The sequence below is a fragment of the Euleptes europaea genome, chromosome 4 (genome assembly GCF_029931775.1).
Source record: "Euleptes europaea isolate rEulEur1 chromosome 4, rEulEur1.hap1, whole genome shotgun sequence".
NCBI classification, from domain to species: Eukaryota; Metazoa; Chordata; class Lepidosauria; order Squamata; family Sphaerodactylidae; genus Euleptes; species Euleptes europaea.
In genome coordinates this window covers 79887625-79910605 of record NC_079315.1, presented here as the reverse complement: position 1 = coordinate 79910605, position 22981 = coordinate 79887625, and the positions used below count along the sequence as shown (strand labels likewise).

At 48.1% G+C, this 22981-nt stretch overlaps 1 protein-coding gene across 2 annotated transcripts in view; it reads right to left on the bottom strand.

Annotated features, from left to right (window-relative positions):
* FAM172A (family with sequence similarity 172 member A) overlaps positions 1–22590 on the bottom strand; it is a 273486-nt gene extending 250896 nt beyond the window's left edge. The window contains exons 1-2 of one of the 2 annotated variants that reach the window (XM_056848719.1): positions 22569–22590; positions 1946–2069 (exon numbers count right to left, since the gene is read on the bottom strand). In XM_056848719.1, the coding sequence (XP_056704697.1) occupies positions 1946–2051 (106 nt within the window). In that variant the 5' untranslated portion in view covers positions 2052–2069; positions 22569–22590. Of the gene's footprint in view, positions 1–1863; positions 2070–22568 lie in introns of those variants that run through there. The other variant, XM_056848720.1, reaches the window with a different exon arrangement.
* Between the last annotated feature and the right edge of the window lie 391 nt (positions 22591–22981).

Genomic DNA, 22981 nt, shown 5'->3' with positions numbered 1-22981 from the left:
AAGAGTACATCCAAATACAATTACTCCAGTAGTTTTAATATTACTCTAGAAATACAAGATGATACAGGAAAGAATTTTTGAATGAATAAATGAAGTGCACTAACAGAATGTCTGCTTCTCATCCAACAAAACATGGATTGGTCAGCATTACTTTGAACAGGATAAAAGAACATATCTGAAAAATGTGATGAGATACTTGAGCTGTTTGTATGAAGCCCATATTTACAGTGCAGTCATATTTTCAATTTATACCTGCTAAATAGCACTAACTCTAGTGTCACTCTGTCACTCAGTTGTCATGTTTTCAAATGGTACTGCATACAAGTTTTGAGATAATAACTGTATAATGTAAGTAGGTACAATGGGATGTCTCAACTCTTCACGTACAATTTTTCACCAGCTCGCCTGTGGAATTAACCTGCCCTAATACAGGCGAGACTTAGTAACTAGTACCTAGAAGTCAACCACAGTTCATTAAACCTGAATAACAGTGACTCATCTACAAACATTTAAACCCTTTCCAGTATTTCATTTTGATTAACATTCAGTATAACTATTTGAATAATTCAACTGAGTCAACACTTTTTAGACTGCAAAACAAACTTATGCCTTACTGAATTTTTCCTAGAAGCAAAATAATATGCCTTCTGGTTGTGAACCAAGAAGCCTCAATAATACTATAACTTTACTACTTATATGTATACTGCATCAAAAACATACATTCTTTGTCAAACTATTAAAAGTCTGTTGCAACCCTGCACAGACATTTGACTTAGCAGAGATTCACAATCTTCTGCAAGTGAATCCTCCCTACGGTTGTTGTTTCTATGGTCTCTTTCTTCCTTCTCCTTCCCATAGCAGAGAGAGTAGAAACAGAGCCACACACACAGGAAGAGGGAAATACAGCTGTTTAGTCTCCCATTGGAAGCAACCATGAGTGCTACCATATAAGTATGTCAAAGTCAGATTGATCATCATTTGTGTCCTTCCCTTCTTCCAAGAAACAAAAGGTAATGGACGTGGAGATATTGTTTTTTTAATCTTCACATCTATCCTATCAGATAGCTTATATAAGAAACAGTGACTTCCCCAAGACCATCCAAAGAGTTTCAAAGCAGAGAACAGATCTGGACTTGGGTGCATCCACTCCAAGCTCAGTCATCTATTTCCCATAACAAGACTGGCAGCTATAAAAATGCACAGCAGAGGGTAAGAACAGTGCAGATGGACAACTACCCCTTACTACCATTTAATTATTTGTCAGACTGCTAGACTGTCATTGTTTAGTTTGCATCAAAGGGCTGGCTCTAGCATACTCCTTTATAGTAGGACTCCATTGGAAAGGGACACAAGCTGCCGTTCCATAGGAAACCTCCCAGAAAAAAAATGATCTTGATAGTAAATGCTAGCCAAATCCTGCTCATTAATTATCATTTCTAAAAATGCAAATGTTAGCATGGACTCAGGAGCAATCAGGTATGTAAGGAACTCTGCACAGGCAGAGAAGTAAAAGTCACAGGGGAAAAAAGTAAGGGAGCCACTCCCAGGCTAGAGGATGGCTTCAAACTCTGACCAGAGTGGTAGAATATAAGCCTATACTATTTTAACACATTACTTTTAAAAGTATTTCCCCAAACTGCCTATTTTCTATTATAGGCTCTCTTTTTAAAATGGTAGAACACAATTACCTCTCTGAATTGTTCCAAGTTTTCTCATCCCTACACACATGAAAGACATTCCCACTGCATGCAGGGTGAAGCTTTGCTTTTTCATAGAAGAGAACAAGAAGCCATGGATTATGGAGAGGAATAATAAATTTATAGCAACCAAGAAAGTGGGTTGTACTTATTTGCACTTGCTCACCTGCTTTACTAACCACAAAATTACAGTTCATCAGAACACAGTGTACGAAGTGCCTACGGAGAAGTTCCAAATTAATTTGTACCCTTTAATGCTGTAGTCTTCTCTTTTTCATCAGAGCCTCCTTGCTGGAGCTGTGCCATGTTTATCCAAATTCGCAACCAAATTAAAGCAATGGAGGAAACATACATCAATCTTGAGTAGATGAGCTGCAAAAGGAAACAAAGTTGAGAATTTTTATACACTTCAGAATGCACCTAAATATTCAATTCATTATAGACTACTGAGGAAAAACCTGTCTGAATACAGTTACAATATTAATATACAACTGGAAGAGGAGCATCAGAGTTGTCCTTTGTAAACAGCAGAATGTGCTTGAGCTCTGGGACAGCTACTCTAGGCTTAAGAGCCTGTGTTTTCCTAGCAAGTGAGTAACTCATAGAATTGTTGCCGCAGCCAAATAAGATGCTCTGGGAGCACATCAAGATCCAGTCCAATCAACATATCTAATTCTCATCATAGCCTCATCAGTGAATACTTATATCCAGAGACTGGGGCCATGGACAGACATGACAGATATTTCTATAAACTTGAGAAAAGCCCCAGGTTTGCAGAAAAATCTGAAATCAAAAAGGGGGGGTTAAAAGCCCCCAAAAGATAAAAGGAATACCTGTAGCTTTAAGAAACCAGTGCCCTCTTTGGCTATTGCTATGCAACCACAACACTACTATCACCTTTCAAGCCTTAGTTTCTGTCAGTAGAAGGCGGGGGGGGGGGGGAGAGGCTGTTTTGGCCTTTAAAAAAGGACACAACGGAGGCAGGCCCAGCAGCATGCTACCACGACCTGCATGACTCACCTAGGACTGGATGATTTCTATCATTCACCAGCAGCCACCTTACAAAAGCCAGTGTGCTAGTTATACAGGAGACCCAGGTTCAAATCTCAGCTCTGCCGTGGAAGCTTGCTGGGTAACCATGGGCAAATTATACATTCTCATCCTAATTTACCAAACAGGTAATAGAGGAGGGTGTAAGCCTCCATTGGGGAGAAAGGCAGGATATAAATGAAACAAATAATAAATATAGCTGAAGATAGGGTGCAGATAAAAGATAGGTTGTTTGGTGAGTGGGAAGCAGAGAAGGAAGCAGGGAAAAGGGACAGTCAATGAGGGATTTCAGGGAAGGGAAAGAGGAAACAGTGGAAAATGAGATGATCCCCACTAGTCCTTCAGGTCTCCTACTTCTACAGTTCTACCGTTCTTCCCAAACCCTTTGCTGTTATCTCTCCTTTCTTGATTCACCCTCTAAATAATCCCTTCAGACTTCATCACCCACCCCTGCCAAACCTTTCGCCAGCTTCTTCAAAAAGGTGGACAAAATCCAGAACAAATTTTCCATGCCCTTGCCAACATATTCCCTTTTACTTTATACCTCCCCTTTCTTTATTCTCTCACTCGTCTCTCCAGCTTCTCCACTCCTCACAAGTGCTGGTTCTCCGTTCTTATTCTCTCCTGGCCGCTGGCCCCTATTGTTTCTTCTTCAGCATTTGTTTTTATTGGTTCCAGCACCTTGGGTGATAGCTTTTGTATATTTTTTTACCCATACCAGTCAATGTTTGTATCATATTTAATGTACGAAAGAACCCCCATCCAAACTTTTCCTACTTCCTTTCTTACTTCAGTCATTTTTGAGGAAGTGTCATCTGTCCAAACATGCATTTCCATGGAGTTACCCTCAACTCTTACTGTTTATTCTATTTTCAAACAGTATTAAAACTCCCAACTTTTCAGCATCTTAAATCTTCTTACCCTAGAGTGAAGCCACTTTCCATTCTATATTCCCCTTGTCTAGACAGTAACTGTGGCAGCTATAGAGTGAGAGAGGCGGGGAAGACTCTGGGGCAACTGCCTTCTGGACTAAACAATGCCCAGTACCCCACTCTGGCCTCTCCTACAGCTCCTTTAAACCCCTACCACTCGCAGTCAAATAAAAAGGAGGACACACGCTCTGAATAAAGAATTGGTAGCATGTAAGCTCCCTAAAGGTCTCCTGTTTGGAAACCTGTTAGACCAAGGCAGTACGCATACTTGAGGTAAATAGAGATCACTTTTCCTTGGACATCTGACTCTACAGAAAAGACCCAGATGGAGATGAACAACAAAAATTTATTTAACAGAAAGTAAAGTATTTGATAAGATAAATATTATGCGTGGATAGCCACATATAAATATATATAGTAAAACTGGCTCTCGAGTATAGTAAATAAACCCTGAAGGGAGATTTGATTCCCCCTCTCTTGTCAGGTTACCTCTGCAAGCTCAAGGCTGCTCTTTTCCCACACCGAACATCTTTCCACAAAATCTATACATACCAATAACAAATGGCAGGCCCTTAATGGGATGCTTATTTGTCTCACCAAAATAAGCCTTCTTCCCTAACCCTAACTAAAAGCCAAATAAAAGCCTGGATAAGCTGATGCTCCTTTCCAGAGACACAAAATCCCTATCCAAAGGGGAAAATGTTTTCTTCCCCCAAGTAAGCTGGGCCTGGCTAACCCCCCCCTGCCCCCCCCAGCCAGTGGAGTTCTATGGGCTCTGATTGGCTGATAATCACTAGGATTTGCATGAAGCTAAAATCACAAGGATTGGTTCAGAGCTCCAGAGGAGAGGCATGAATTTAAGGATTATGGCCACAGTAACCTTCTCCTTGGCCGTTCTGCACCACCCTCTGATAATTTAAGCTGTTTTTGCTAACACGATTATTGCTATCATCTCAGTAGTATATTTTTAAATTATTACAGTGTTTCCCCATTATTATGATCAGCTTCAAAATTCCTCATTCTTACTTTTAAAGTATTGCTCATCTCTGCCATAGGCAGTATTACTCAAAACTACTTTATGCAGAGTTAGTATATTAGCCTAGCAACCCCACAACTGTCACTTGTGTCTGGCAATACCTCTAAAAATAGAGTAAGAATGGTTTTTGGTTTCTCTAACTGGAATGTCATGAACGATGCATGGATAACCTACAAGAACCGATGCATGTTCTTCTTAAAGTCCCTCCTCATCTTTTAGTGCTTCAAACAAGCCATCACAGGATCAACTGACCCACAGCTGAGATACTATTTATTCTTCATCATCATACTTCTTTATTCATAGCCAGTACTTTCTTCACCCCCAAAAAAGTCACTCAGCATGTTTTCTTTCCCAGTGCACAACAATGAAGAGTGGTGTACAAAGTCTGTGCTATAAGTTTAGGTCAATTCCTACTCATGGTCAACAAGTCAGCTCAGAATACTTCAGAACCAATGTATCTGAATACAGTTGCAGTACTTTTGCATAGACTACTCACTACATTTGTGTTACTGGGCAATGCCCAAGCTGTGGGTTGGATTCAGCACAAAAATTCTGCTCGTACTATTGCTCTTGTGCAAGTGGAAACTAAAGAAAAAAGACTGAAGAAGCAGCTCATTCTAATCACGTGTTTCCACTTATGCAACCAATTTCTGGGCACAAGAGCACATAGGGTGTTGCACAAGACCTTGCACAAGCAGAACTGCACTAAGTTCACTGATTTTTCCGCTTGCTCATTGCTATGTCCTATGTCCTGTATGCTGTAATGTTTCTGAAGCTTGCTGGGTGACCTTGGGCCAGTCACACGCTTAATCGGGTTGTTGGGAGGATAAAATAGTGTAAGCCACCTGGGGTCCCCATTAGGGATAAAAGTATAGTATAAATGAAGTAAATAAATAAATATGTTCTTAGCAATGGTGATGGTTCCTCCCCCGTCCCCCACCCCCCAGCACTACAGTCAGGCCATAAAAACAGAGTTTCACTTACCTGTAACTGTTGTTCATCTGGTGGATCTTCTATGCAGTAACACATTGGGACTGCGCAGGCACAGGCCAGCCACGGATAAGATTTGTCAGCTTCTAGCAAAATCTAAAAAGAGAGTGCTCCCCCTCCCCTCGGGGCATGCAGCCTTCCCGCCCAGCGGTCACATGACCCAGGGGGAGGGAGCACTCTTCCCTCCAGTTTTCCAACCTGCTGCCACGGAACCAACAACCACATGAAGCGGAGAGGTCCCACAGCAGGGAAGGAGTGAGGGTTGTGTTACTGCATAGAAGATCCACCAGATGAACAACAGTTGCAGGTAAGTGAAACTCTGTTTTTCATCTGCGTGGCTTCTATGCAGTCCCACATTGGGAGAATAGCGAGCTCGCTTACCAGGAGGTGGGTGTGGGACAATCACTGAAACAGCGATTGCCAAACAGCACGTCCCACGGCTGCTTCTGTAGCGGAGTCCACATCCACGGCGTAATGTTTCATGTATGTGGATGGTGTGGATCAAGTAGCAGCTTTACAGATGTCATGAAGATCAACCTTAGAGGAAAATGTGATGGATGCCACATACGCTCTGGTCGAATGCGCCCTAATCATGTCAGAACAGTCTTGACCTGCAAGTTCGTAAGCCAACCTGATGGCTGATGTGATCCCTCTGGAGAGGGTCTGTGGAGAGGCTCGACAACCTTTATGATGACCACCAAAGCAGATGAATAAATTATCGTCCTTTCTGAAACTACGTGTTCACTTTATATAGAAAAGGAGAGCTCTGCGAACATCTAGTGAGTGTAGGGCTCTGTCTGCACGCAAAGACGGGTTAGGGAAAAATACCGGGAGGACTATGTCTTGGCCAATGTGAAAGGCTGAGACAACTTTGGGTAAAAAGGAAAGTTTTGGCTTTCTCACAACCCTGTTGGAATGAAACTTAGTATACGGAGGGGAATGTGACAGTGCTGAAAGGTCACTAACCCTCCTTGCCGAGGTAATGGTGACTAGGAAGGCCGACTTAAAAGACAGTAGGGAAAGCTCACATGTAGCCAGTGGCTCAAATGGCGGCTTCATGAGTTGTGAGAGTACCAACGACAGGCTCCATTGCGGAAGGGGAGGTGAAACCGGAGGGTATAAGTTGGTGAGGTGTTTAAGGAATTTTTTTTATTATCGGGTGAGAAAAAACTAAAAAAGAGTCAATATTACAGTGAAAAGCCGAAATAGCGGCTAAATGAACTTTAATGGAGGAGTTTGATAAACCTTCATCTTTGAGGGACATCAAATAATCCAAAATAGAGGACAACGGGCATGTAACAGGAGAAAATGATTTGGCTTTCGCCCAACGAGAAAGCCGCTTCCATTTCGCATTGTATGAGCTGCGGGTGTAAGACTTAAGGGAATGTAATAGAACCCTGGCTACTTTATCAGACCACTGCCCTAGGAACGAATCCTCCAGTCTGCCAGCTGGATGTTCGGGGGGTAGTGGGAAGGGTCCTTGGGTAGGTGGATGAATTCCCTGTGGGCAAGGGACATTAGCACCGCAAACCACAACCTCCTGGACCAGAAAGGTGTGATCACAATGGCATTGGTGTGGTCGTGACTGAGCTTGGCAACTACTCTCTGAAGTAGAGGGAAAGGCGGGAACAGATAAAACAGAGCCCCTTTCCATGTCGACTGAAAGGCATCGCCCAGGGAGCCTGGGCTCGCCCCCGCCCTTGAGTAGAACTGTGGACACACGGAGTTGAGATGTGTGGCGAACAGACCTATCTGTGGGCAACCCCATAGATGGAATAGGTGTTGGAGGCAGTGCGTGTTCAGAATGATCTCATGTGCCTGATTGGAATGACGACTCAGAGCGTCTGCCAGAGTGTTGCTTCTGCCTGCGATGTGTATTGCCACACGTGTCACTTGATGTGCTATGGCCCATTCCCAGATGCTTGTGGATTCCCTGCAGAGCGAAACGGACCGTACGCCTCCCTGTTTGTTCAGATAATGCTGAGCGGTGGAACTGTCTGTAGCAATCTGAACGTGATGCCCTTCCAGATACCCCTAAAGTGGGCGCATACATAGACGCGCAAACTCTACCAAAGCAGTGGTGGAGGCCATAAGGCCCAGCAATTTCTGAACCTTGAGGGCGGATTGGAACCTATTCATGGTGAACCGAAGGACCATAGACTGAACTGCACATGCCCTTTGCATAGGGAGAAAGGCTCTGGCTGTCGTGGCATCCAAGCAGGCCCCAATGAATTTTTGTATCTGGGAGGGGATGAGCCTAGATTTAGAGAAGTTGACTAGGAGGCCTAAATTGCTGAAGGTGTCTAGGATGATATCAAGCTGAGCAAGCAGCCCTGACTGGGAGTTCCTACCACCAGCCAGTCATCGAGGTATGGGAAGATTACACAATCTTCGAGTGCAAGGTGAGCTACAACCACTGCATGACATTTGGTGAACGTCCTAGGGGCTGTGGACAACCCGAAGGGCAAGACATTGTACTGGTAACATCTGCTATTGCACTAGATTGAGGGGCTTGGCGGCCAAAGTACCGTCGTTTTGGGTCAGATGTCTGAGGGGCAATTCCCAGTGGTCTTATTCTTATTTAGACGGTCGAGGAATGTATCCGTCTGGTCATTGAACAGGAATGTGCCTTCGAAAGGAAGGTCTTCTATACATGCTCGAGTGTCATGGGGAAGTGCGGATTGGCGAAGCCATGCATGTCGACGAATGACAATGGCAGTGGCTATAGCCTTACTAGATGAATCCACCACATGGCGCGCTGCTGTGAGCTGTTGTCTCGCCAGATACATGTCCTCACTCTGGATGGCCCTGCCGAGGGCCTCGGGTCATCGGGAAGTATGGAAATCTGAGGGGAGACAATCCCACAGGGAATACTGGTACCTAGCCATAACAGCTAGGAAATTAGAGATGCGCAACCCCACCGCACTAGAAGAATAAATCTATCCTAGCGAGGGTATCCAATTTCCTCCCCTCTCTATCCTGTGATGAGGAATGTGCTCCCGACCTATATTTACCAGGGAGCGCCTCCACCACTACTGAATTGGGCGGAGGGTGCTGGTACAAAAACTCCCACTACTGAATTGGGCGGAGGGTGCTGGTACAAAAACTCCCCGCCTTCCCTGCGGATCTTGTACACGTTTTCCACTTTCTTGGAGGAAGAGGGGACCGAACAAGGTTTGGCCCAATTGGCATGAGCCACTTCAAGAATACTCTTTATCATGGGAAGTGCCACTGGACCCGCATCCGGGCAGTGGAGTATATCCATAATGGAATCTAATGGGCCAGCATCATCAGGCCTAAAATCAATATTAAGGGCTTTCGCCATACGAATCAGTTGCTCCGCGTACATGCGGACATCACCTGTTGGGGATATAGGCTGAGTCCCCCACAGTGTCCTCCGGGGAAGGTTGCGATGCACGGCATTCCTCATCCAAGTCCAGAGACACCTCAGTGTCATACTCTTGAGTGTGCAATGTCTTTCGACATAGAAGGAGATCTGGACACGGAAAGTCCACGATGGGACGCTTGCCTTGGACGGTCCGGAATGTCGACATCAGGATTGCGAGACGGGAGGTGACGATGATCGTCATGATGGGGAGACGGAATGTGTTGTGAACTGTGTCTGGAAGAACCACGGTCGTCTCTGTAGACATGTCGGCGTTGATGGGAGTCCCTCGACCTTGAGCAGGTGGCCGATCAACTACTGTGGCGATGAACCAAAACCTCCGAATATACGGAAGGAACAATGGAATGTCGGCGTCCAGACGGTCGGCGTCGACGGATGTCTCGACGTTGAGAGGAAGACCGGCTCAGAGAAGAATCTCTGTGTCGATGGGAAGCTGAAGAGCGACCACGACGTGTCGACCTTTGTACGGACGCAGAACGACTTCGATGGGCCGAACGGCTCCGACGTGAAGCGGATCTACTCCGACGAGAGGTGGATCGGCGTCGACGATAGGATCGGCTCCGACAAGAGTCCAATCGGCGTCGACAGGAATCAGATCGACTCCGATGGGCAGATCGGCGTCGAGAAACAGCCATTCGAGGTCGTTGAGATACGGACTGGCTTCGACGGGATGATCAGCTTTGACGAGATGTGGATCGACTCCAACCGGCTGATCAGCTCCGAAAATGATCGACTCCGACGAGGAACTGAACGGTGCCGACGAGACTTCCCTGAGGCGAAACTGCAGGGCCCTTTTCAGCGACCAACTGAGTTTCCGTAGTGATAGTGGATTGAGGTTCAACAGCTCCCGACGCATCACCCGTGTCGGTGTCGGTCCGCGCCACCGATTTGCTGGCCACCAAAGGCACGTCTTTGTAGAGCTTGATGAGGCGTTGCTCCATAAAGACTTTAACCTCCTGGGCCCTGCTCGGAATTGGAGCCGAGGGGGTAGCCAGGGAATGAGAAGGCGAGTCCTCAACGGTAATGGGCTGGCGCCCAACGACATCGGCGGCGAGAGAAGCCAGTGGATGCGGAGACTTGGTCTGAGTTCGGCGGCATGGTGAGGTGGATTGGGAGCAACGTCGACTCGACCTCGGGGACCGCGAAGGCGACTTGCGGCATGGAGATCTAGAGCGAGAAGAGTGGCGAGAGGAGCCCCAACTGTGGCCATCTTGTGCCAGCGGCGCGATAAATTTAGCGGGTTGGACGACCACTGAGGAAGGTTTGTCCCGCTTGGAAGTCCCTCCCGCCAACCGTTTGGAGACTTCGACATTTTGGAAGAGGGCCCGGGTTCAACCGACTGACCTTGCGATGAGGTTGAAGGGTCTACCTCCGGATCCAGACGGAGAGACTCCTTATAGAGGTGGGAGAGAAGGCGAGTCGAACAGCCCCTCAGGGTGAGTTTGGCAGGACGCAGAAATATGGCCTTCTCCCAAACACAACAGGCACTCTTTATGAGTGTCTGTTTTAGCCATTTTTGTACCACAAGTGGCACATTTCTTGAATAGAGGAGCCTTTTTGGACTCCATTGCTGCAGCAGAAGCTAACACGTTCTCTCTCCGTGGCTCCCTCCCCCTGGGTCATGTGACCGCTGGGAGGGAAGGCTGCATGCCCCGAGGGGAGGGGAAGCACTCCCTTTTTAGATTTTGCTAGAAGCTGACAAATCTTATCCGTGGCTGGCCTGCGCCTGCGCAGTCCCCAATGTGGGACTGCATAGAAGCCACGCAGATGAACTGAAGGTCACCAAAAAGTAACTGAAGCTCTATGCGCTGGCTCTAAAAAACGGATTCAGGGCTTATTCCTTGATTGACTGGCCAGAAGGAAAATCAAGTTCTCTCAGCTTTGTTACTGGTTTGGTATATGTTCTCACAATTTGGGTGCCAAACCCATGAAAACACCCTTATTGTGCTGCAATGCAATCAACATCGGAAGCAACAAAGCTAAGCCTGGTGGAGTCAAACAAATCAAGGTCTCCTCCATAGCCATGGAACAGGTTGATAAACTGGGACTGGAGTAACGCTAAATTCTAATGTTAAGTATCACTTCTTTTTTTGCTGTCAAGTCACAGCTGATATGGCAATCTTGTAGGATTTTCAAGGCAAGAGATGTTCAGAGTTGGTTTGCCATTGCCTGTCTCTGTATTGCAACCTTGGTATTCTTTGGTGGTCTCCCATCCAAATACTGACCAGGGCCAACCCTGCTTAGCTTTTGAGATTCATTCCTGCATTTCTGACAAGATCAGGCTAGCCTGGGCAGGAAAATCTCATATGTGCTACCAAGTCAGCCCACAACAGTTTGCTTATAAACTCTTACTGAGACAAGCTTAGAGTAACATCCGTCTAGAACATGAGACAGAAAGCTATTGGACAGCGATACATCATGTACACATATGTGTGCGTGCGTTAAGTGCCGTCAAGTCGCAGCCGACTTATGGCGCCCCCCTTTTGGGGGGGGGGTTCATGGCAAGAGACTGAGGTGGTTTGCCAGTGCCTTCCTCTGTACAGCAACCCTGGTATTCCTTGGTGGTCTCCCATCCAAATACTATCCAGGGCTGACCCTGCTTAGCTTCCAAGATCTGACGAGATCAGGCTAGCCTGGGCCACCCAGGTCAGGGCAATGTACACATATACAGACATAACTTCCTTAATAATAATACACAATGGGGAACCAGGACACAAAATAGCTCAGCAAATAACATTCAAGAGAACCGCATTAAAACTGTAGATATCTATTTCAAATTCATGTGAAATGCAGTCCTACCATATCCTTGCCCCCTTGGTTTCCTGGCTCAGAATACCCACTCCCACACCCAGTACCTCCTGAGCATACTTACCCTTAGCATCTTTTCCTATTCTGCTCTCAAGGTCTCATCAGATCACTACCAGTTTCTGCCAAAAGTATACAGCCTTGCCTACCTCCAGGGCCTCTGATTTTTCAGCCAAAGTTTTCACGTCATTTATAGAACCTGCACTGTCAATTCTGACACTTCCTCTCAGCAACTCGACATATTCATGAACATTTCATAACATCACATGACTAAGCCAGTGACTTAGCAATCCATAGGCAAAAGATATCAATCAGAAATTTAATACACACATAAACATGTAATACCCATTACTACGTTGTCATATTTATAAGCAGAGTTGATGAAGTAAGGCATTTTTATATATGAACACTTTTGTATGTCTACATGTCTGAACCATTATCTGAAGCCGCACATTTCATACACATCCTTACAGCTTTTGCAATAGTTTTACATTTTGTTCAGACTCCTGCTTTAATCTTTGTCCTTCTAGAACAGTTCTGTACTACAAATGCTATATGTAAGGCCTTCCCATTGCTATCGGCCTTAAATAAATGTGACTGTATCCCTGCTGTCATCTCCAACTCAATCATAACAAAACTCTATGTTACCTAGACATTAGCGACTTTTTGCAGCCTCACAAAATATCAGACCTGACACAGTTAATGGACTAAGGACGATAATTAAAAGAATCCCGGGGTTCACTAGGTGCCCTGGGCCAATCACACTTGCAGCTTAGTCTACCTCACAGGATAATCATGAAGATAAAAGGAAGGAGGTGAAAACCACATACATCATGTGGATCTGTGAGTAATCCAAGGTTTCTTGACAATGCAAAATGGGAATAGCAACAAGATGCCTGGAGACAAACACAAAGATGCAAATCTAACTTGTAAAATAAAGTGACAAACATAAACAGTATCCGTTGTGAGACAGTGCCATACAAAATAGTTAAATGGTATGAATCTTATTAAGAATCCAGCAGAGCACTCTTAACTATAGAGCTCATTGAGTATGCCTCGGATACACAAACCCTTGTGGACAATTAATTCCCTTCAATTATTTTCTTTTGCAATATCACACCCACTCCAAGCCTTCAAAACAGTGAAATAATTGGTCACATGATCTTCTACCACTAGATCCCAAGCTGACTTCAATAATGGCAATTATTTTAAAACATTATATGCCCCCCCAGAAGTTGCAAGAGACAGTCATGTGACTTATTATGAATAAAAGCAATAAAAACCAGCAGCATAAAATAGCAGCAATAAAAATCCAAATAGTAACAATGACAGTGTTAGGAATAATTAAAAAGAAAACAGAAACCATTATTGAGCAAAGGCTTAGGTAAACAGGACAGATTTTGAAGGTACTTAGCAGGTAATCAAGACGGCTCCAAACAAAGATCCTTCAGGAGAGAGCGCCATTAGTGCCTCTGGTGGACTGCAAACACAATCAGCACCAGCACTTCAAACTGTGCCTGGAAATGCATCAACCTTGGACCATCACAGAAATATTGTTACTTTGATTAGAAAAAAGGAGTTGGGTTGTCATCTGCACGTGGACATTTGTTGGGCTTCAGCAAATGCACGGCGTTTCAGGCAATAGAACTCAAATTCCGAAAGTCAATGATTTCAGTAAGGAGACAAACAAGGTTGGAATACATGACAGGAGGAGTGGAAATACATTTATAGGGCTGATACAATAGGGTTACAGAAACAAAGAGACAATGTAGTCGTTTCCTGCCGGTAACGACTTAAGTAAAACTGAAACAGAAACAATCATGAGCAATCAGTGAAGGAGATGGCCGAGCTCTCGGCTTTGTGTGCGGGACCTGATATCAGATCGAAGATTTACACGGGCGGGTCCCAATACAATTGTAAATATCTGGCCGGAACTCGTGTGCAAAACTGGGGGGGGAAGGAGTGCACGGAGAACTCCATCTTGTTTGCGGGGGAACCATCTTGTTTGAGGACGGAGCTGTCAGAAGCCCTATCTGACATTCCGCCTCTCCAAAGGCCCCCTCCCCGGGTTCCCAGGCTTGTCGGGACAACTCCGATGGAACTCGGTGATCAGAGAGGGAGCGTTCATGTGTTCTGCCGCAACCCACTCATCGTGACTCGAGTTTAAATGTTTCCAGTGTACCAGATACTCCAGCAGACCCCTCCGCAGCCTGGAGTCCAGGACCCTAGAAATTTCAAAATGCTGTTCCCCCTGCACCATGATAGGTGTTGTTCCTGGGGGTTCGTGGTGCCAATCAGGGGAGGGAGAAAAGGGTTTCAGTAGGCTAACATGAAACACGGGGTGCACTCCCTGTAAAGTTTTGGGGAGATCCAGTTCAGCAGTGACCTCGTTGATTACTCGAGATATAGTGAACGGGCCCACGTACTTTTGGCAAAGTTTTCTACAAGGACGCAGGGACTTTAAGTTCTTGGTGGAAAGGTACACCTTTTCCCCGACTACAAGATCCCACTGAGGCGCTCTGTGTTTGTCAGCCTGCGCCTTGTACCGTTCCTTAGCCTGGTCCAACTGTTTAACAAGTCCCGGCCAAGTATTTCTGACGGTGTTAGACCAAGCAGATACCTCCGGAGGGTCGCCTCCCGGTGGGAGGGGAACCGCCCCCAAAGGGTCGAATTCTATCCCATAGACAGTCTTAAAGAGACTCTGTCCAGTAGCAGAGTGCACAGAGTTGTTATAGGCGTACTCCGCCAGGGGTAACAGATCGACCCAATTATCCTGGTGATAGTTGGTGAAGCAGCGCAAGTAGCATTCAACAACAGCATTCACCCTCTCCGTCTGCCCATCTGTCTGGGGGTGATAGGCTGACGACAAACCCTGTTGTACCCCCACAATTCCCAAAAATGCCTGCCAGAATTTAGACAGGAACACCGAGCCTCTGTTGCTCACGATCTTCCGAGGAAAACCGTGCAGACGGAATATCTGTTGAACAAACAGGCGGGCCAACTTGTGGGCTGAGGGCAACCCCTCGCATGGAATAAGGTGGATCTGCTTAGAAAACAGATCCGTGATGACCCAAAGCACGGTTTTCCCCTGGCTAGGAGGGAGATTGGCTACAAAGTCCATACCAATCACCCGCCAGGGAGCCTCCGGAGTCTCCAGGGGTTTCAGCAGTCCAGGGGGCTTTCCCATGAGACGTTTATTGGTAGCACACGTTGGGCAGGACCTTACGAAACCATCTATGTACTGGCGCATCCCTGGCCACCAAAAGTGCTGCCGTACCAGGTGTAGGGTCTTAACGAAAACAAAGTGACCCCCCCGTCTTGGAGCTGTAGCTCCATTCTAGAGCTTCCTGGTGCAGCTTCTGGGGAACATAAGTCCTTCCTTCCAGGGTCCCAGTTTCCTCCACCCAAAGGGGACCCTCCCCTCATTCCTCGAGAAGAGCCTCATCCCACCTGGTCTTTGCGGCAGAGGGCAGATCTCCAGGAACCTCCTGGGAGCAGGGGGAATCGTGAGCCTCCCTCTGCAGGAGGGCTGGGGGAGGCGGAGAACCCACCGCCCGGGCTTGGGCCTGGATCCGGACTCCCAGAGGGGGAGACATCGGGTGCTCCCTCTTGCTGGAGGTCCGCTACAGGCGTGGTAACCACCGCCCGGGTCTGGGCCAGGGTCCGAACCCCTGGGGGACGAGTGGCACCGCTCGTGCCGCCTTGCGGAAGTACCGGGGCAGGTGGGGGGGGCGCCGCCCGGGTTTGGGCTCAGGTCAGAACTCCCGCGCTTGCCCCCTCCGGGTCCAAGTCCAGGTGTTCTGGGGTGAAAAGGGACCCAAGCGGCCGCTCGACTCTGCAGTCGTACTGCGGCATGCAGGAGAGACCATCCGCCAGGCAATTCTCCCTCCCGGGAACATGCTTAATGGTGAACCGGAATCTAGAGAAAAAGTCCGCCCACCTCAGCTGTTTGGCCGAGAGCCTCCTCTGCCCCAAGATGGCCTCGAGGTTTCGGTGGTCTGTCAAAACCTCAAACGGCACCGTCGCCCCTTCTAAGAACTGGCGCCAAACCGTGAGGGCATATTTGATAGCCATGGCCTCCTTTTCCCCAATCGGCCAGTTGAGCTCGGCCCCCAAGAACTTTTTGGAAAAGTAGGCGCAAGGTCTGAGCTTCCCCTGAGCGTCCTTTTGCAGAAGCGCTCCTCCCATTGCTTTGTCAGAAGCGTCTACTTGCAGGACGAAAGGCCGAGAACAGTCAGGGTGAGCTAAAAAGGGCTTAGACATGAACTGGCTCTTTAGTAAGTCGAACGCTGCCTGGCAGCGGTCGTCCCCCGCCACCTGATAGTTAGCGGCCGTGGCCGCCTGACCCCTCCCCTTGGTCTTAAGGAGGTCCGTGATCGGGAGGGCTATCTCGGCAAACTCCGGGATGAATTCCCGATAGAAATTGTCAAAACCCAGAAATTGCTGAACCTGCTTTCGGGTTCGGGGGAGGTTCCCAGTCTCGAACCGCTTGGACCTTCTCGGGGTCCATGATTAACCCGTTGGGAGACGCTACAAACCCAAGGAAAGCAAGCTTGTCCTGATTAAAGGCACACTTGGACAGCTTGGCGTATAGGTGGTGCTCCCTCAGTCGGCGCAGTACCTCCCGCACCAACTTCCGGTGTTCCTCCTGATCCCGAGAATAGATTAAAATGTCATCTAGGTACACGATAACCCCCCGAAACAGTAAATCATGTAACATTTCATTGATGAGTTGCATGACAACCCGAACGGCATCACGCTAAACTCAAAAAGACCAAAGCAACATGAGAAGGCTGTCTTCACCTCGTCCGCCTCCTTAATCCGGACCCGGTAATAGGTTTCCGCCAGGTCCAGTTTTGAAAATATCCTGCCTTCCTGCAACTGACTGAGAAGGTCAGGGATGAGGGGGATGGGATATGCATTCTTTTCAGTCACTGCATTGAGACCCCTATAGTCCACACACAACCTGAGGTCCGAAGTCCCCTTCTTCTTTACAAAGTAGCAGGGTGAGGAGAATGCGGCCTTGGATGGACGGATGAACCCCCTAGCCAGATTCTTGTCCAGAAACTCCCGCAACACAGTCTTTTCCAGGGGGCTCATGGGGTAAACCCGGGCTTTGGAGGGCTTCATGTCCGCAGTGAGCTCAATGGCACAGTCCGTAGTGCGGTGAAGGGGTAGCAAGTCACAGTCCTTCCCCTCAAAGACATCCGAAAAGTCCTGATATTCCGGGGGCAGTATCACAGGGGTTGCTGTCACGGCAGTCACCCTCCCCTCACCGGGCATGTCCTCCCGGCAATGCCACCGGCATTGTGGAGACTCAAAAACCACTTGACGCTGCACCCAGTCAATGCTGGGGTTGTGGCCTGCCATCCAGTTGCTTCCCGGAACCACTGGGTAAGCGATCCCAGGAGCAATGGTAAGGCTGATCTGCTCCCAGTGATCTCCCACCCATAACAACACTGGGTCAGAGCGCAAATGAACGGGGCCCCCCTGGAGGTCGCTTCCGTCCATCTGGCGGAAGTACAAGGGTTGACCCAATTCCACCGCCCCCAACTGCAGTCGGTCAAACACCCCCTGGTCTATTAAAGTCCTGGAACAGCCAGAGTCCAAAATGCCCACTACTGCAATTGGATCCCTCCCTGGGGATTTTTTAACACCACAGGTACCAGTAGAGTCTCTCCCTGGTCACTCACCCAGGTCGGAACCGGCTCGTTCTCTTGCAAAGTAGCCTCCTGTGCCGGTTCACTCACAGGAAGCTTTCTTCGTTTTTTGGCAGTGAGACATCTCTGGAACAGCAGCGATGTTCACACAGGACAGGCTCCAGGTCCACGCTTAACGCCGCCGTTCTGCGCCGGGTGGGTGTTCCCTCCGTCCTCTTCAGGTCCGGAACTTGGTAGCCGGTCAGAGCTTTCTTGTCTGTCGCCTGCCTGGGCGATCCGCTGGTGCACTTGGCGGCGAAGTGTCCCATCCTTCCTCAATGTAGACAGGAACCCTCTCTGAAGCTGCACGCTCTTGTCCGGGAAACGGCCTCGATTCCCTTCGCCTCGGTGTACCTCCGTTGCAGTGTTCCCCTTGGTCGGGCCTCTGGAGGGGGGTTCCTTCCCTGGGCGATCCTTAGCGAACTGCAGGGTCAGCTTGCGGTGTTCTACTTGCCCTGCCAGCCGGACCCAGTCCTCCACAGTGTCAGGGTCTCCCAGAGTCAGGCAGCCCTCCAACACTTCCCAGCGCAGTCCCTCGCGGAAGTGTTGGACCTTGGTGGCTTCGCTCCACTCTCGCTCCTTGCACGCCAGGGACTGGAACTCCTGGGCATATTCTAGCACAGACCGGGACCCCTGCCTCAATCTGCGCATAGCAATCTTGGCCCTCTCTGCCCAGTGAGGGTCCTCAAACCGGCGGTGCAGGGCCTCCAGAAAATCATCGAGGGAGCACAGAAGTCCAGGGTTAACTTCTGTCGCTGCCACTGCCCACTCTACTGCCTCCTTCTTTAAAAGCCCGATGGCGTACCGCACCCGGGCTTCTTCGGAGGGAAAAGTCTTACCCTGATCGTTCATGAAGCCAGAAAGTTGCAGTAGAAAGTGGGGTTACTGGGCGCAGGTCCCACCAAAGGAAATCTGCAGGTCCCAGGCGACTGTGCGTGGAGAATGAACAGGAGGGTAGTCGCAGCGCCGATGGACGATCGGAGTCCTCGCACCGTCCCTGCTAGCGCCGTCATCTCCCTCCTTAGGATCTCCAGCTGGTCCTGAAGCTCCCGGTTCTGTCGAGTCAGGTCGTGGTTCTGCTCCTGCAGAAGACGGCGTTCCTCTTCTCGGGGGCACGGGGTTGAGGTGACTGCAGCTCGGCCTCGGAGCGGTTCCTCCTCCCTGGAGTATAGGTCCTCCAGTGGGCCTCGATATAGGAGATCGAAGTTTGGCCCCGTGGTTGATTGGTGGACGTACTGTCCGGCGATCCGCGGTGCCCCCTCTGCAAGTTCTGCGGGGCTCCTTCCCGGGGTTACTTCCTCCCGGCTTGGGGCTGCTTCCTCCCGGGGCAGGACCGCTTCCTGCTGTTCCGACAGGCAGAGGCGTTCGTACCGCCGGATCAGTTCGGCGGATCGGGTTGAACTGGGGAATATCTTTCTCAAGAACTAACTAGTAGAAAAATAAAAAAGATGGATTCCAACCTAATGTCAGGCTTCAGCAAATGCACAGCGTTTCAGGTAATAGAACTCAAATCCAGGCAGAGCAGCGATTCAAAGATTTAGTCCGAAAGTCAATGATTTCAGTAAGGAGACAAACAAGGTTGGAATACATGACAGGAGGAGTGGGAATACATTTATAGGGCTGATACAATAGGGTTACAGAAACAAAGAGACAATGTAGTCGTTTCCTGCCGGTAACGACTTAAGTAAAACTGAAACAGAAACAATCATGAGCAATCAGTGGAGGAGATGGCCGAGCTCTTGGCTTTGTGTGCGGGACCCGATATCAGATCGAAGATTTACACGGGCGGGTCCCTACAATTGTAAATCTCTGGCCGGAGCTCGTGTGCAAAACCGGAGGGAAGGAGTGCACGGAGAACTCCATCTTGTTTGCGGGGGAACCATCTTGTTTGAGGACGGAGCTGTCAGAAGCCCTATCTGACAATATTGCTACCCTAGATCTTTGAATGATATCGTCTAGAGGTTTCACACAGATGTTAAACAGCATGGTGGACAAAGCAGAGTCCTGCGGAACTCCACAGCATAAATGCCAAAGTGCAGATCAATATTCTTCTGTCAATACATTCTGGAACCAACCTGCCAGGCAGGAGCACAATCCCTGGAATACGGCATCTTTGACTCACAATCCAGGTAGGCTATCCAGTAGGATATCATTAGTTCAAAGTATAAGAAGGTGCTGAGAGGGTCCATGAGCACTGACAAGGTTGTTCTCCCCATCTATCTCCCTGCAGACTGTTCCCACAATGACCAAGACATTTTCTATTCTAAAACTATATGGGCAGTTAGCTTGAAACAACTCTGGTTACTTCCTCCGCATCACCTACAATTGAAGATAGGCCACAACCACTTGCTGAAGCACCATGGCCTCAAAGAGTACATGAGCAACCAGCTGATAGTTCAATATATCTTTAGGGAACAGTGGTGGTTGCAGTCTTTCTCCATCTCTCAAAATCGTTACCTCTCAGATCCAGCTGACCATAATGTATCCAACCAAAAAGGGCAAGGGATAAGAATACAGACGGCAGGTCCCACCTCTGTAAGCTCCCTAACAACATCCCCAGAGTGCATCATTATAAAGGACTGTACTACCAAATACCATGGTGACCCAAGATGCAAACCCTGTGCAATGAAAACATAATGCAGTGGTTACCATCAGAAGAGAGAACAAATCTGTATTATTTTCCCATCCTTTGTATTCATCAATATTCGTTATTCACCTTAGGCTAAATGTCTAAGTGTTATCCTTTTGGAGAGGGAAGAGTAAATTACAGAAAGCAATGGTATTATGGTTGGTACTTTAGTGGCAACCTCATGAAAAACAGCTAAAGAATTCTGGATGACACTAAATGCTTAAATGAGTAATGTGCCAGCTAGTGACCATTGTGGACCAGCTTTGACCAAGTGGCTGCCAGCATCTTTCTCCAACATACTCCATGTCTTTTGAATATTCAAATATATGAACCCCCAATCTAAAACATAAAAGCCACTGCAGAAGAGAAGATAATCAGCAAATATTCTGTCTAATATGCATATACCCACGCTTGTTCTGAAGGAATGTGATGTTAACAATAAAAAATGACAGTAATTTTGCCTTAAAAAATATAGCCCATCACATAAAACCCTAAAGAACCCAGAGAAGCTAAAGTATGAGACCAACAGAAAAGGAGTAAGGAGAAAAATGCTCCTTAAGGTGATGGGATATGCACAATAAGCAAAGTATAATCCTCAACAGTGTCTTTGATAGTGTGAGCTATCCAGCAATAAATTTGATCAAACTCCAGTATTGAACTATGACCTAGAATGGAATGATAGCAGCATATGGCCCAAAGTCTTCTGAAATTAAGCAACAACCTTCAACAGTTTTTGCTGAAGAACTGGAGGAAGAAATTACACTTATGACTCCTAAAATTTTAACAAATAATCCCAATTTATTATTACTGGTTTATGCAAAGGATTATATGTTTAGGTAACTAACAAATTTGAGGAAAAAGAAATCATCATTAGGATCACAGGGACAAGACAATTTATGCAAAATAAAATCCACAATCATTATTTCTCGATGGCAGAATTATCTTCAAGACAAAGTCCATTGCCACTTTCAGTGGAGACTCCAGCTTTTGGCCCAACATAGACAATATGGGACAGCACTGCCTATTGTTAAAGAGTGAAAATTTAGGAGTCAGTGGATGACCAGGAGAGACCTTAATACTTGGAATTTTTTAAAAGTCTAGTTTACTCAGTAAAAAAAAGCTGTGGATTTTAAAATAATTTTGTATTATTATACACACAGCTATTTCCTAAACAGCTGTTCAATTCTACATTATGAAACAACTCCCAAACGTGATTAGAACGCAAACAGAAAAAATGGAGCAGTGGGAAATTTAGAAACAAACACTTCAAGGATTTTGAAACACTTTATTTGAACTAAGTGCTAATCCATGAGTTTAAGGCCATTGTTTAATGAGGTGTCTACATCTACGTTTCTATTGCACGATGAGCTATAGCTCTGAATTACAGCATTAACTACTCCATTATTTCTTCATCTGCCCAGACATACTTGCCCTAACTGAATTAATCCTGCTTCTATATGTATGTTTCCCTTCAGAAAGGAAGATACCTGGCTGTGACTTTGCCAGGTAAAAGAAAGAGGAAAGGGGTGTGTGCAATATATAGTGTACAAAGGGAGAGAAACCACTGTTCCACTGCCACCTGTCCTGCCACCCATGGCAGGAAGGGAAATAACTGTGGACCACAGCATTAACATCTGTGAAAAAGAAATAACGAGAAAGTGCAGAGAATACAACTGTTGGGGTATCTACTCCAGTGGTAACCTACCACTTGGTGAATGGTTAACAGTGCAGCACTACAGCACACAGGCCCTGAAAGCGTCACATTCCGCACACCTTTAAGATACTCAGTAAACATGCAGTAAGAGAACTTGGAAGAGTTTCATTACAGCGTCCGGCTCCCAGCCTCCGTCCCGTTTGTCACAACGGCCCAGAGGCACCGGGATTGTAATCGTTACAGAGGCAGCCCCAGAGAGCCTTCAGACGAACGGCCCAGGCCCGACAGGGCTAGCTTTCACTTCCTGGTCGCGTCAGCCGACCGCGAGCAGAGGGGGGGGGCAGCAACACGCGGGCGACACCCTCCCCCCCGCCGGCGAGCCGCCTCCCAAGCGAGGGTGACGAGGGGGGAGGGCCGCGCCGTGGTTGGACAGGGGGCGGCGGCGGGGCTTTCCCACCGCGGTGCGCTACCTCCCCCTCGCAGACGGGCTCGAGGGCAGCGCCGCTCGCGGGGGCCCGGAAGGCTTCGCTTCAGACTCTCGCACACCTGACAGGATGATGGAGGAGGAGGAGGAGGGGCGGGGGGAACCTCCGTTCCTGTCATCCTCCAGAGGAGGAGGAACGGGGCGGCCCGTTGACGCAACACAAAAACTCGGGGCGGCGGCACGTACCTGCTGCCTCCCTTCCCGGCAACGAGGGGAGAGAAGGGGGCGGGGCAAGGACTGGTTACCGGGAGACGCGTCGCCGTCGATCGCCTCACTGTTTCGTGATGGTTTGTCCCGCCCTCATTCGCTCGCCCCCCCCCCCGCCTCCTCCTTTCCCTCAGTTCAGAGACGCGGCTAATTTCGAGCTCCACTTCCGGGCCCGGGAAGGTGACGTCACGCCGCGCAGTCGAACTACGCGGTTTGTTTTCCGGCCTCCCCCCCCCTTTCCCTGAGCAATCGCGGCCTCTCCTGACTGGAGAGTGCGAGGGGCGGGGGGGGGAGGTGTCGTGCACGCCACGCCCCTCGCTTGTTCTGGGCAGGTTCTTTGCGTGGGAGCCTGCGTAGGAGCGGCGGTTGAAGCCGCCGCGTGCCCACAGTGG